This window comes from Echeneis naucrates, chromosome 1 (genome assembly GCF_900963305.1).
Source record: "Echeneis naucrates chromosome 1, fEcheNa1.1, whole genome shotgun sequence".
Taxonomy (NCBI): Eukaryota; Metazoa; Chordata; class Actinopteri; order Carangiformes; family Echeneidae; genus Echeneis; species Echeneis naucrates.
Window position 1 is genome coordinate 21,468,322 of NC_042511.1, and position 16,138 is coordinate 21,484,459.

General features: G+C 40.1%; 1 protein-coding gene across 1 annotated transcript in view; it reads right to left on the minus strand.

Moving 5' to 3' along the window:
• Positions 1-13,542, minus strand: part of fhdc1 (FH2 domain containing 1) — a 28,321-nt gene extending 14,779 nt beyond the window's left edge. The window contains exons 1-2 of the mRNA XM_029503404.1: positions 13,412-13,542; positions 881-1,706 (exon numbers count right to left, since the gene is read on the minus strand). Coding sequence (XP_029359264.1) covers positions 881-1,381 — 501 coding nt within the window. The 5' untranslated portion in view covers positions 1,382-1,706; positions 13,412-13,542. The remainder of the gene's footprint in view (positions 1-880; positions 1,707-13,411) is intronic.
• Positions 13,543-16,138: the final 2,596 nt, after the last annotated feature.

The following is a 16,138-nucleotide window of genomic DNA, read 5'->3' on the forward strand; positions in this document are numbered from 1 at the left end:
AACAGCAGTCACACGTGTCTGCCGTGCTTTGAATTCACAACTGAAGTGGAAAAAGAATGTAAATGAAGTTTGCATCTACACATTGGATAATAACATAGTGCTGAATTAATAACTTAATCCTTTAAATATTTCAGCACAAGAGCATCGATAACTTATCACTATAAACTCCAAACTTCAGTTTTTTTTAATAAATAAATAGGATTCATTCATAAGCTCAGCAGAATCTTATGATATAGGACACAATCCATGAAGCTGATATAATACACGGCATTAAAGAAGTCTTTGATTGAAACTCCTGAATGTGTGTTTAGTAAGAGCAGTTCCCTGAAAACTGCTCTGACTTTGAGCCATGCCATCAGTGTTCATGTTCATGTTCAGGTTCTGAACATTGCCCAAGTTTGCAAAAACAATGGAAGTGGATGTGTGAGATCTTGGGTTCATCTCAGAAGACTAAACATTGTAGATTTGAAAATCCTAATAACAGTAAAAAATTACACAATGCAACTTTTGATTTCATGTTTTCCAACAATACTTTGGTAGATTTAATTTCTGATATTTATTTTATGAGGGTATCCCATTGTGATGATCTGATGAGATGATTTGATGAAACGCATCTGCTTTTCACCTGGTTAAGCTATTAAAAAGCATACACAACAATTAATAGCACATAACACAATTAATAGCACCTTTGGATCCTATAATTATTTGATCTCAAAGAACGGATTTTGCACTAGTGGGTTTTAAAAAGTGGTCATACTGTAGAGTACAGAAAAGACTTTCCAGATAAAAGGTCATTTTAAGTTAAGGTGGTAGAAAACACTCCACTCTCCACCCTGACCTGTTGCGTCAGTGTTACAACAGAGTCAGACCAACCACTCACCTCATCCTTGCTGCTCTCCTTGAATGACCGGGATCTGGTAACCCGAGTTGAACTTCCGGTGGTTGTTGCAGCCCCTCGTATGCCCGTCAGCACCTCCTCCTGCTGCCCGAACAGCTCCTCCACAGAGCGAACGTCGATCTGATACTGCTGCTGCCGCACCGCCAGCGTCCAGATGTTAGGCTTACCGCGCACCTTCTCCTCTGGTATCGGCTTCCAGAAGAAGCTGCGCACGCGACGCTTCTTCCTCGCATTGTGGTTAGTGGACACGGTCACAGGGGGAGGTGGAAGAGGGGGAGCCCCCGGAGGTGGAGGTGGCAGGGGTGGAGGAGGAGGAGCTCCATGCTTGGAGGTGTCAGTGGCCGCACTGAGGGAAGGAAGCGTGGAGTGTCCGGACATAGAGGACGGGTCAGAGGTTGTGATGGAGGAAGTGGTGCAGCTGCTCCCCTCACTGCTGCAGCTCTCAGGCTCATTGGTTGTGAATGGACAACTCATAACAAGCATCACATGGATAAGCAGACAGCATATGAGCACTATGCTGAGTGTCACACAAGCAGAATATGTCCAGTATGTCCTCTTTTTCAAAAATGGTCTCCAAAAAACTGAGTCGTTTTTCTTTTGGTGTATCTGTGCAACCTCAATAACATCTAAATACTACCCCTCGCTGCCAGAGGATGACCAGGTGTCCCTTCATCTAATCACAGTGAAGGGAACATGTCCTTTGATTCTGTCCATCTCCTTCACTCAGCTGGTCATCCATCGTACTGAGCAGAGCCTTTGAAGGTTACCTCCTGTGGTAGGAGGGCAGGGGGCGGTGAGGGCCATGGAGCTAGAATAGCAACAAAAACAACGTAGGACAGGATTATACAGAGGTAGTCATGCATACTGTCATGAACAATCTGAAATTAGGGGAAATTAAGGGGTGTGACAGATCAAAAGAGAAGAGGTACCCATTCAAAGGGGCTCACAATAAGAGAAATGGCAAATCCTTTTTTTCATGTTGGAAGGTCTTTGAAGTCAGCCTGTGGGCTGGATAATGGTCAGAGACACTACACATAGAGCTTAGCCTCCGTTACAATTGTGTCATTTTCATACTTAAACAGTTCTCATTCCACTAACAAGGAACATGGAGCAAATTGCAGGTTAGGACAACAATGGGATTTATACTAAAAGTCTCAGTCAAATGTGTCATGTTTGCTAGTGAAGTTCTCAACTAGTTTTGTACCAACACCCAAGTGACTTAAACTGGCAACACAAAGCTTTCAGTATTACAAGTAAAGCTGCCACAGGAATGTTAAAACTCCCGCCAAGGCTGCTGTGTAAAAGATAATGAGCTGATAAAATATTACAATTGTTCCCCTCAACGCTATTTCAACTAATTTCAGTCCCTTAATTTCTTGATAAAATGAGAAGCCACCACTAAAGGTTGCTACGTTAGTGACCGCAGCTCTGCTAAAAACAGCCCTGAGTCTTCTGTGTATTCAAATCAGCAACATCTGTTGCTATCAGGAACACTCTGTCACATAGCAACACCAATGACAACACAGCGCGCGCACACACACACACACACACACACACACAAAAGAAAAATAAACACTGGAGATTAGGAAAATCTGTAAAGTGACCCTGGAAGAGGAGATATCAGCAAATCCGACCAATGCCGCGAGAGAAAGCCTGTGAGTGGCTGAACAGCCCCACCCACAACACTATTCCTCAACTGGACTGAAAACTAACCTGGAAGCCGCATGTAAACTGTAAAATCACCCAAATACTGTGCAGTGCCTGTATTACATGAAAGTCCAACGTTTTCAGCTGCCAGCTCACTGAGGGGGTGTCAGTGAAGACAGGTTTAAAACGAAGGGTCTGTGCTGACAAGATCATCACAAAGTGACTGTACAGTCTCAGAAAAAAAAGCAACACTTTTATAGGGAATTAAATGTATCAATAGTCAGTAACAACCCCCTCCCATACAGTTACAACCTATGAAGAGGAAAATGAAACTAAAACTAGGTTAGGCTTGGTAAATCTAAACAAACAATAGTTGAGTGTTGCAACTGATGATGATGTTATCTGAACTTAGTGAAAGCTCAGTTATTTGGTATTAGAAAAAAAAAAAAATTGTCCCAACAATGTCCTAAAAGTCTAAAGTGATGTCAGCAGAGTTCTTGGTTTGTCCAGCTCCCAGCTTCCTTCTCATATTCCAGTTTATCTAATTGGAGAGATAGTGAAGTTTCTCTCTGTTCAGTAATTAACTAATCACTGCAGCTCTGCAACAGCTGAGCATTTAAAATAATGGTTAATGTCAGAGCAGCCAAACAAACTATTACCTCTTCCCTGTCGATTTATCAGCGCTGCATTACTGCATGCCTGCGGAGAAACACAGATGTGTAGCACCTATTTGGGATATTTTCTGAATTTACTAGTCTAATTTTACTGGCAACCTGTCCAAGGTGTACCCTGCCCTTGGCCAGAATGTTGGCTGGGATTGGCTCCAGCACCTGCAAACGGAAAAGATGGATGGATGGACTAGTCTAATTTTTTTAGGAAATTAAACCTCAACGTTATCGTTTCAACATCCAGACTCATCAAATTTAATAATTCATAAATAAGAGTCCAGGGCATAATTTATGTAACACATTAATGGTTATTGATAATGTGGTAAACATGTACAGGAAAACCTCACAGAGCAGAAGAGAGGGAAGTGCCCTCCCCTCTCTCACTTTGTCAAATCAGTGGTTTCTCTGCAGCCCTCAGATGGAGGGAAACTGGTTGTGTTTCAGGAGAGTACATCACTCACTGCCACAGTTGAGATGGCTGCTGTGATCTGATACTCCTCTCTGTCGAAACAAAGAAATGAATGGAGGGGGGGAATAAATCAGAGGTAGGTGTGATGGGAAGTTGCGTTAAGAAGAGAATTTGGTTTCAGCGTTGAAAAGTTATACTGGACATCCGTGAGGATATTTTGTAGGCATAAGATAAAAAAAAAAATTGAAAATGAATGACTCAACACGCAGCCACTTTCTGGTTATTTCTAGTATGTGCTTACTGCCTCTTACTCAACTTTGTGCCAGCCAAGTGGTAATCTCCCATTAGTTAGCAGCTCTGTCCACCCGAACCCCTGAGGTCATTACTAAATAATAAGGAAGACGTCACAAGGGGCCTCATGTTGCAACCAGCAGCCTGCAGACTCAGCTGTCCTCTGTCCTCTGAGCCGGACCCGACCATCACTCATGTCTAATTCATGAGGCTGTGAGAGCATCTGACCTCACACAGTCATCTCCTCCTGCCGTGCTAAAAATGTGGCTTCTCTAACAGCTGCTGGGTTTAAACTGTCGGCCACCCCGCTCCGCTGCTACCTCGCTTTTTCTTTTTCATCTTTGTGCTGTTCACTGTCATCTGACATTTTACTGGTTCATGTTGGATATTATTTGGTCGAGTTGCTTGGCTCAGTTTAACTTAGCCCAAAGACCAGTGGGGTCTGCTGGCTGAAACTAAATATATTTTCATTAATGCATTTTAAATGTGCTTTTCAACCTTCAAACAGAAATGGTTTTGTTTTCAGTCTTTAAGGCTAAATAGTTAGCTCTAACCAGCAGGCTGACATGATTTACAGAGGACAACCCACACCTGTCAGTAACACTATACAGAGAAGCCCGGAAGACCAGAAAGCTGAGAAAGCGCTTCACTTCTACAGAGGGATTCATCAAAGAATTCAACCTCGAGGCATTCCCCCTTCGATCAGTCTTCATTACTGACAGCCAGCACCCAACGCACAAACATCCTAACTCAACAAAGGTCAAAGCTAACACGAAGAAAGAAATGTTTTCCTCTAGCCGTGGGGATGAGATCTTTTCCAAACAGTCGCACAATAAATCTTAACTAGAGGTCCTGATGGGCTCACTTGAGTCTTAACAGATTCCCCATCCAGGACCCAAATCAGGTCAAATCTCAGCCATTGAGAACAGCTATTTCCATTATTTGTTAATATACCAGTTATTTTCATGAGTAACAAATGGACCATTTGATCTGGTCTCTCCAAATTGTGATGGTGATGTTTTCAAATTACTTTTTATTTGACCTGAAGAAAACTACAAGTTATCCAGTTTGCTATTATGGAGAAGTGAAAATAATCACATTTGAGAAACTGAACTCAATTAACTGACATTTTTAGTTTCGAAAATAACTCAAAGTGAGGCAAGATAGAAAAATTGTGAAAATAGAATAGAAATAGAAAAACTGCAAATTTTGATGAAGAAATCCAGGAAAGGCAACATCCACGTCACTTGTTACTGTTAAAAAAAAAAAAAAAAAAAAAAAAAAGATGAGATGAACAATGAAAGTTCATGAGTAGAGGTTGTTTAATTTTAAGGAGCACAAATGACAATAGCTGAGAACAGTTGTGGGAAGACACACAATATGTTCAGGAAAAATCTCTGAAAAAGAGATAAATTAATGAGGATGCTCCATTACAGAGCACAAGGGGGCACAAGAATGAAAATGGTAAGAAACACAACCAACAGCTCTTGAATTTTGTATTGGTGTGTCTGAAACCAACTCTCCCTCCAGTAGAGTCATGGAAAATCTAAGAGAAAAAGCAGTCTCAACTTTTCATTTGGTATTCAAGTGCAGTTTCATAACAGACCAAAGTTGTCTAGGATTTTACAAAGATTTTAACTGGAGGTAACCGTCAACAAGGTTCCTTAAAGCCATCAAGTCAAAATAAACAAAATCCACTTTAACCCCCAAATGTGTAATGCTGAAGGTCAAGGTACCACCGCCTGCTAAAATAATCCCCTGTCACTAACTTCCACTCCAATTTCCTGAAGGGTCAGTGAAGACCCCGCAGAGTAGAGGTCTTTCACTCAACACTGTGGGGGCAAAGAGGCACGTTCACAGGGGATTTGGCTGATCTAGCGCCGTTGTCGTTGCCATGGGAATGCTCGTTAGTAGAGGGAAGTTTTGTACAGGGCGCTCGGTGGGGTTTCGCTGTCAGACCTGTGTTTTTGACCACCTTGATTTTAACATGTCCGGCTGAAGGTGAAGGGGCAGCGGCACTGGGACATTTTTCCCATCATACCAAATTCTATACACCACTAACAATGATTTCTCAGATTAATCATTCCGTCACCCAAGATGGTATAAAATGGCCAACTATGAGTTGATTCCAGTGTGAAACCTTTTTTTTTCCACCAACACCCCATAGTCCAAAGATATTCAGTTTACAGTGATATGAAGTAAGGAGGGCAAGTCTTCTCTTTTCTACCTCTGTATGAATGGATTTTATTTTATTTGTTTTACTCTTTCTGTATGTACCTGTCTATCAATGAGTGTGATTGTTGCATACAGTTGCATGCAAACTTAATTCCTTTCATACTTCCATCCTTGTTGGTGCATCTATCGGGATGTTTATTTGACACTGCCATGCTGTAAAACTCAGTGACGCCAATGTGTGATTCTTGAGTTTCGGCTGTATAAAAAAAAAAACAAACAAAAAACAGACTTTATTTGAATTCAAATTTGAGAACTGTTAGCAGTCACTCAGCTGGGTCATTACTTTAGTAAACAATGAGCCATAACAAACAGCAATTACTGACTTGCATTTCTTTTAAATTTTTAATTCTTAATAAAGAGTAATAATAATAATAATTCATCCTCTAACTTTTCATCTAGTTCCATTATCGCATCCATATTTCACTTTTGTCAAATATTTTGATTTATAACTTCAAAACTCTCATCAGCCTCAGCTCTAGTTTGTGTTTTGCCCCACCATTACTGTGTCAATGCCCTCTTTTATGGGGGGAAATTTCAAAACAGCCAATTAAGGGATTTTAAATCTGATGGAGATTGATAAGCAAACATTGACATCCTGCGTTTGTGTTACCTTTTGGACCGTATCTTTCTCATCATGCAGATGCTCAGAGTTTTCTGGGACTTCCTGGAAAGGAGTGAATGTCCATTAGGGGAGTCTCATCAAAGTGCAGGCTTATCGCTCTGATTTCCACCTCTTACGATAGAGAGGAAGCGCAGTAGAGTTGAACTTGTTCTCAGCAACACAAACATACAATGACACACATAGATAGACTCTGCCTCAGCTACTACTGTCCAGACACAAAAGACAAAAGCGTGCACTGCCAAAAATTCAGCGTTCACACAGAGGAAATATAAAATTACACCTTTTAGGAGCATGCAGCAAACAGTGGTGAATATTTATTGTACAGTGTTCCTTGGCAACATTGCAGGGACTTCAGTTTATTATTCAGTTGGAGAAGGTGACAGATTGCAGCAGGACCACTAATGTATTCGAGCCATATATCTCCAGTTAAGCCTCCACCTTCACTCTTAAGAAAAAAATGCACCACTGTCAAATGCAGTCAGTCTCAGAAACTTCTCCATAAAACTTTGCAAACATTATCTTTTTAACACCTTGCTCCTCAAAATATTTCTTGTGAACAGTCTTTTTATCACTTGGAGCTGCTGGTTGTGCAATACAGAATTGAACGCCAGAAAGCCCACTAAACACTAGGGGGAAAACAGTAGCCTCTAGTTGGGAAACCCTGTAGACAAGGAACCTATTCTTCAGGAAATCCAGGATTTATCAAATATTTTCAAAGACTGAGCAATTGGTACCTTTATGTCTGTATTTTCTGAGTGAACCCTGGCAGAACCTGGCTGACTAAATTATTCATGTCCACATGAATAAAGTAAACTCTCCTCCAACTGAACTGCAGCTGTCCTTAGCTGATAAGGATGCTACCCCTGAATCACCTGAGTGAACTTAACAGTGAAATATTTACAAAGCCAAGAGCAGCATGTGCAAAATTTTAAATAAAAGAAACATTATTTTTGGATTGTCTCTCTCTGTAAAGTAGACACATTTTCTGCTGCATGGCTCTTTTACTCAATTTGCTCTTTGTTCTTGCTTAATTAGCTCTTGTGATAACCAGGATAAATGAGTGAAAGTGCTCGAGGCTTTCAGTCTTTCACACAAAGCGATCAAGATTTAGACTCCGGATGGGCAACTGCATCAATGAACATCACTTCTCTGTGGACAGTCTCTCACAAGAGATAGTCCTCATTACGACAGTCTCCTTTATTTCCTCTTCTCACTCCAAACTCTCTGATTTTAAACTTTAACTTTTTGTTCAAAGATTGTCTCAGTTTGTGGCACTGGTCTACTCCTCTTTTACTTCAACCATCCCCAATTTAATCACCAGCAAAAGAAGCCAGATGCCATTATTACTACTTTGGACCAAAGCTGGAACTCCTGATTAAAACAGTACTCCTGTTGAAAATAAACTTCAAAATATTATAGCAGAGCAAATTAGGTTACACCAACCTAATTATGGGTGATAAATTTGCTCTATGTATAAACCACTGGCCTCTAAAAGTAACAGCAGTGTGTGATACAGCAGGATCTGCTTCCAGGATTAACACGACTTGAGCAGAACTCAACAGTTTCTTCTGTTTCTTCAGTTTTTAAATCTGTACAATCTCTTCTAAGGAGATTATTACTTGGTGTTATTCTTCCAGAGAGAGGAATGCATTTCTAATGAGGCCATGGTACAGTACAAACCACTAAAGCTACAACACTGGCAAACATTGATCTTTCCATCACAGATTTATCTGCAGAAGGTGTTCAGATGACATGATATTGTCATCGTCACCTCTTTGAGAGATCGGGCTATGTAACTTTACTGGCTTAAGGAGTTTGGATTCCTCAAAATGTTAACTGTGTGTTGTGTCATCTTTTTAACATCCTCTTAAATTGAATGAAAACAAGTAGCCGCCTTGCTCGATCTTCAACATGGCAATTAAATGCACCTAAAGATTGTCCCCAATGTTCCTCTACTGACTCAAACTTGGCCCACAATTCACAAAACCTCACTATAAATAGACCACAGCCTCCCTTCCATCTCTCTCTCTGCATCACAGTCCCATTCATTGTGTGAGAGAAGCTGTCAGCTGGAGGTGACAGTGACGGTCTTTTTTAATTCATAAAGTTTAACAGCAGCTCGGATAGCAGCCTCTCCACTGCAGTAATCTTGTTGTTTTCTAATTACACGGGCAATAATGGAGGATTTGAATGTCAAATTTTCAATCTGGTGTGATTAGTGATTAGAAGTGATCATGACAAGATATAATGGTTGTTTGAAACAATTACATTTTTTTAACAGGTTGGCAGACAACTGGAATAAATTTGTCTCTGTGCCACCATTAAGACTTGATCCTTGAGTTATGTTGACAGAAATATGGGTTTCTGGGTTATATGGTAAAGTCTGGACATTACAAAACACTGAGTAGGTTATTTGGGGCACTTAATGCTCTTCAGTCATATATTCAAAGTTGCATCTTTCAGTGTTTATTTGCCTGTTCTTTAAGACAGTTTTAAAACACTGAGTGGGGTTGTGGGGTAAGACTAACTTTTCGCAGCAAATGTCTGTAATTCTTGTAAAAACTAAAATGCAGAAGATGCATAGTGTAAGTAGGGAAAAAGGAATCTCACAGATGATGTCTTGATGCCACCATAGGTTTCTGGTCATTGACTGCAAATAAAGATGGACAAGTTCTGGACTTTTCTTTCGAACTGTTAGATCATCCCAATACTGCAGGCTTGTATTGGGATGTAAACATTTTTATTTCAGCCATAAAATTTGGGATATTAACACCTGAGTGGGAATAGAATTGCTTCTTAAATTGTAGCTTACATTTTTTAGCCTCTCAGGTTACTGCTTGGTGCTACCAAACCAAATACTGCTGCACCAGCAAAACTCAGAATGTCCTAAACAGAGAGAGGATGTGTGTACACTAGAGAGGAACATTTAGTCATATATTTTACTTTTAAAAGTTAAAGAGCTTTGCTTTAATAGATGTTGAGTGAGCTTCTTCTACCTAGCCTACCAACCTCCTATATAATTATATTATATAACATACTGATCCCAGCATTGCACACATTCAGCACACTGCTGAGGCCACAGTTATGCCTCACCAAACATTTCATATAAGAAACACTTGCGAGTGTAAAATTGCTTTCAGATTAAAAACTACACAGGAAATTCTTACGGTTCACAAATATACTGGAAACAACAGCTAGAATCTGCCAAAACACAAAGACTGCCAGCACTATCACAAATCATATTGTAGCTCATATCAGCTCTAACTCACAGTTATTACTTCTTCATGCTGTAGAACAGCCTGTGCAACAAGGTAATGGAAATTAGCTTCACAAATATCAACAGACTCTAAATCACTCAAATGACAAAAGCTGTCCTGTAGCTGCAGTTCCTTCATTGTGCAGCAGTTTCTAACAAACACCTGCAGAGTCAGCGAGGGAAGGATTTTGTAAAGACCGTGTGCAGATGCAGCGTCCCCCAACAAAACACATCCCCCAAGCTTGGCATAAATCTGCTAATAACAGCCTGTGTCTGCGTTGCGGTTTTCATATTTTAAAGATTAAAGCTCCCCATGTGCAGAGCGTGCAAACCTGCTCCATCAATGACTGTTTGAAAAGGCGTCAGATGGATTCAACTAAGACTAATATGAATGACCATCGCAGCTGTAACACAGGTTACATCACACCTGAGAGCAACCCTGTAACTGAGGAGGGAGGGAATTTATCTGATCATATAATCTGATTCAAAACATGGAATCTCTTATCATCCTTGTTACTAACAAACCGAGCAAAAGAATGTTTTGGGTAATTCACTCATTACAAATTTTGTTAGTGAGCAGAAGAACAGTTAATATGACATTTTGTATCAATGTCAGACAATTAAATCTGTACCAACATGAATTAATTTCGATATGATGATATCAAATTTAAATGATTAATTATTTTGAACATTTAGTTGAAAAAAACTTCTGGCTTTGGTCAGTTTTATTCAATTTTGTGTAAATGTTAAGATCCTCAGGTTGTGGACAGCTAAAAAAGTTAATTGATAATCAAACAATTTCAGTAGTAAATGGGGACGTTATTGTTCTGACAATATGCATGACGTAATGAATAATGAGTGACCTGCTGCCTTGTGTGACCAACCAAGGGCCAAAGTTCGGCACATCCAGTGTTTTCAGTGTGTTTTAGAAACATTATTATAGTTTAAATCCTGTTTTCATGACTGTTTTGACATTATTGTGTATTGCATCGATTCTATTTTGGCTAGAATAATCACAACATGAATTTTCATATCCTACTTGCTGAATTCTGTTTTCCCACAATGACAGCAACTTAAAGCATATTAGAAAAGCTCTGCTAGATATCAGATCACAAAACAAAACTAAAACTACAAAGGAGAAAAATGAACTGGACAAACCAAACCCACTGAGGTGAGGTAATGACAACAGGAGGAATGAGGGGGTTGGAGGGTGGGATGCTTCTGGTCTGTAGGCCTACAGATCAAGAACAAAGCTTTGAATCTTCTCCTGTTTGCTCTTGTGATCAGTGTCTGGCCTGTAGCAGATCACTGTGACTCTATTACCACTGCCTCTGAGCTCCAATTGTTGCTTCAGCAATCTGAGCCCTCAGCTTCAGGCAAATCTTGCTCCACCACCTCAGTTCCACAGTCTTTCCTTGTGTGGTTTTAAAGAAGCTAGAAAACTAGTTTGAGCATTATAACACACCTTAGTGAGGTGCAAGGGATTATTATACATCCAAAGGTGACAAATAAAAAAGTGCTCAGGTCACCGTGGTGACAACGGCAGAAAAACACGCAGGGAATGCAAACATGTTTACGTGACCGTGGGGAAAAGGGTTTGCCCTAGGGCATAAAGACAGAGCAGGCTTCATTAGAGTACACTTTAACACCTGTTAAACACTGCTAACATTTAGCTTGTGCATGCAAATCCCTTTAAACACTCTTACTCCGCTATGGAGCAAAGTACAGAAAGCCCCCAAACAACATTTAAGACAAAACGTGTGGAAAGAATATTGTACTGGTGTTATTTTAGTTATTCAGTTGTTTGCTAAGACAGTTGGGTGGTCAGGGTTCATGTAGTGACACAGGAGCATACAACTGAAGGCACTTTCATATTTTTACCTGTCTCTTTCTACTTTTGTCATCTTTTCTGTTATTTTTATCTTCTCCCACTTTTTTATTGCAGGTTAAAATTGATTTTTAGCCAATAAAGATCTTCTAAGATCTATCTCTTGAGTTGACCCAAGTTACCAGCAGCTATTCAACTCTTCTTGCTCCCACACAAATAAATCAAGCCCCCTGATATCTTCCTCCGCGGGATGACGTCAGAGCACTGAGTTTTCCATGTTAGTCTCGGCCTCCACAGCAACCGGGGGGATGACACCACCCTCCCCCTTGACCCGACCTGGGGAGAAGCTCTTTTTTTCCACAGGGGTATTATTCCAAAACACTTGAATGGATTGCCCTCTAATTCATCTCGGTGAGGATAATAGTGTACAAAAGCCAAAGAAGCCAGGGTCTGAGGTGCAGAACAAAACCACCAGGGGCAGAGTTATAAAGCCATACATGCTGAACTAAAAGGGCCTGGGGGCAGTAAATTCTGCAAGAATCCACAACATTTAATCCTGATTCTTTACTACAGTCACATAGTTAAGGTAAAATAAAATATGTCCATCAAAATATAAACATTGCATTGAATTGAAACTCATCCATAACTCCAGATAACGCAGCCAAAAAGTTGGGATTTAATATGAGACTTTTTTGCTTATCTGATCACAAAGTTCCTGATTTGAATTTAATTCATTTCTAAGTGTCACTAGATTTATTCAGATACAATTATTGTGCTGCTGTAGCTTGTGAACAGATAAAAGTTTAAAGGGGAGAACTTTAGTTTCATTTGTTGAATTAAACAAGAATTTGGTAGGAAAATGCGTTTTTAACAAGCACCAGGGACTGTGACAGAAAACTGAAAGACATATCAACCTGAGTGTTGCACTCTTTCAAACTATATATACAAATACAACACTGGTGGTTGAAGCAAGTGGGAAAAACTACAAGTAGCCGACATCTAAACTTCAGTCATGTGCAAAACAGACTTTATTGTTGAAAAGTGATACTTGCTGGTATGTGTGGGTTATTTTCGTTATGTAAAACAACAAATCCAAACTTTTTAAAAAGCTACTTCAGTGGCTTAAATGAATAATGACACTCAAATCTATATCCATCTTAAATATGATGTTGCAAAATCCCTGATTTTATCTCCGATGATGAATATTTAGTGGAAACCAGCAACCATATTCAGCAGCTACAGAAAAAAGCCGTACTGAGAACAAGCAGATGATTATTTTGTTGTTGCACAGCCTCGGCAGAGCAAAGCAACAGATTGAGGTCTCAAAACACTAAATCTTCAAAATGATGTCATTTGGGATGAGCTGCATTGCAGGACACCCTGTGTAGGCACCTTCCGGGTTCAAGGAGAGACCACGGCCGCAGGAGAGTCTCTGTAAGTACAGACTCGACTCACAGCTCGGGGACTTTCCACAGACTGCAGCTCGGTTCATACCGCACATCCACACACATCCAGCCGGAGGAGGAGGAGGATGCGGCGGCGTCCTACCTCACTTACCGGGGGGATGAGAGCGCTGGCCGGGGACACCCAATCCGCTCCGACGCCGTTTGGAGTGGCACTTTTTCACAGCTGAGAAAACAACAACAACAACAAAAAAAACAAAAAAACAAAACTGTGGCGCCTTTCTGGTTTCTGAGTCCGGCAGGTGAGCGGCAGCCGGCCGTCCTGACCGAGCTGCAGCACAGACAGTGACACACACAGCAGAGGCAGCTTCCTCGGCCCTGATTGGGCCAGGTGGACTCAGGCGCGTTAACGTGTCCCGCCGCGCGCGCGCGCCACAGGCAGCTTGTGACCACTGGTGCAATGACAAGGCTGCAAGCAGGCAGGTTGGTTTGTGTTCTCACTCACAAACACCAGTGTTTTTTTATTCATGTCCTGCAGATTGAAAAATCAGACAAGCCTGAAGGCATCACCCAGGGCTGTGCGCATTTTTAAGCAAAATTTTAGATTATTGGAGGGTTGTTATAAGGAAAATAACCAGTCACTTCTAAAATAATGCAATTTTTACTCCACAATACCAACCTGACAAAAACTTACTTCACAGATTTAAGATTTTGGATAGAAATTGTATTGATTCCTCAAAGACTGAAGTAATGCTGCTTATACACCACCCTAATATGCATCTGCCATCTTAACTTGATGATTTAATATAAACACAGAGGATAGGGCTGATTCTCAAAATGCTTTTCTTTTTTTGAGTAAATATGAACTGTGTGAATACAGGATGTGCTATCTGGTTTTTAATTCTGTCAGTTCTGTTAGGGGTAAGTAAAACCACCATGATAGCTGTTAGGATTCGACATTCATCTTAAAATCATTCACATTTCAAACAGCCATTTAACCTTTGTCCAGTTAAGTTTTAGTGGAACCTGGGTGTTTAATTTGACAGTGACTTAAGTTTTAACAGGCATGCAAAGTTGTCAGGTCCAGCTTCTTTCAGCTCAGAATCATTTAAAAAATCAGGCATTTCCTATCACCCTAGAAACCTAGAAGACCGAGAAAAAGTTATTCATGCATTCACATCATCCAGACCGGGCTACTGAAACTCCCTCTACTCGGGCATTTCTCAGACTACCATCTCCTGTCTCCAACTAGTCCAAAACACTGCTGCCCGGTTATTAACAAGATCAAAGAAACCAGACCACATCACTCCTATCCTTGCATCATTACACTGGCTCCCCATTCACTTCAGGATACATTTGAGTCTCTTCATGGTGTTCATGTATCTCAGAACTTCTCACCCCTTACAACACCACCAGACCCCTCAGATCCTCAAACCGTTGGCTGTGCCCTGTTTACAGAAGAAAAGGGGGGGGGACAGGGCCTTTTCTGTAGCAACCCCTCGGCTCTGGAATATGCTGCCAGAAGCCATTAGGAAGGCTGACTCTGTGAAGGACCCATTTCTACTCTCTGGCTTTTAATTGCGTTTGAGCTGTTTTATTTTCCATCTGATTCCCGGGGTTTTTAGTAACTTATTTTCATTTTACTAAAATTATGTTGGCTTGTATGTTGCATGTCTTTATGCTTATACTGTATGTGTATCTGACATGATTATCTGTGAAGCACATTTTGGTGCAAATACTGTTTGCTTTTAAGGTGTGATATAAATAAAATAAACTTTGTAATCTCTGTTTTTATTCCTTTCTTTTTCTTTTGTCCTTTCAAATTTCTACTGTCCTTTCTCTGCATTAAGATAAACTGAACATGTCAGGTAGTTTGTTGATTTGGTGATCCCTGACTTAAGGTAATCACTTATCTAACCTTTAGTTTCTCTGCCTTCTAATTAGCATCATTCAGACATATCTGAGCCAAATAACACAATAAAACTATTATATTGTCTTTAAGAAACTTCAACATCAGAATTAAAAGGTGTTTGAAACAAGGACTTGCTTTTTGTTTTCATCCACTTAAGAAGTGATGCGAGCTTTTCCATAATTACTATGTCTCTTAATGAAGGGCTTGATAATACAATACAGTGCTTCATTGTGAAACATTCTTAATGTGGTATGATGAAATTGGCAGTTTTTAAATTTTTTTTCTAATTATCCAAGCTTTTTCAGTGATTCTTAATGAATTCTTAAAAGCTTTAATAATTTTGTATACACAGTGCGCATGACTCACATGTCTTAGAACTAATCTTCGGTCGTTTCGTTTTAACTGCTGTTTTAGGTGCTTACTCTTTAATCCATTTGCCCCAGTGTGGTGTTCTGAAGAGGCAAATGTGATTGACAATGCGCATATAAACATGACATTGAGACTGTGCCAAGGCTTTTCTAAGGATCAACCAGATCCTGTCAAATACATGTATGTAGGTCAGGTGGGCCTGTAATTATGAAAACCTGAAGATGAATTTAAAGCACCTGGACGTGAGCAAACAAAAGTCTTTACAGTTGTTTGAATCCATATGTCAATATAAAAGACTACAATAAACCTCTGCCCTTTATCTGGTGTAGAACAAATTAGTGAAAAAACAGGACAAGTCTGAACAAGCCTATTTGAAAAACATGCTCCAAATCATATTATATTGTTATTTGGTCACTTTTTGTGGCCCATCTGTGACACTGTCTGCATGTTTTCTGCAGTAGACCATTGCCAACAAGAAGCCAGATATTCTGAAAGGCTTTACTTCAACTCAGGTTTTTGTTTTTTGTTGGCCACAGGGTGTGACTTTCTTTACAAGCTACAACCATAAAAGACTTACACAAAAAAGAAACTTTTTATTTT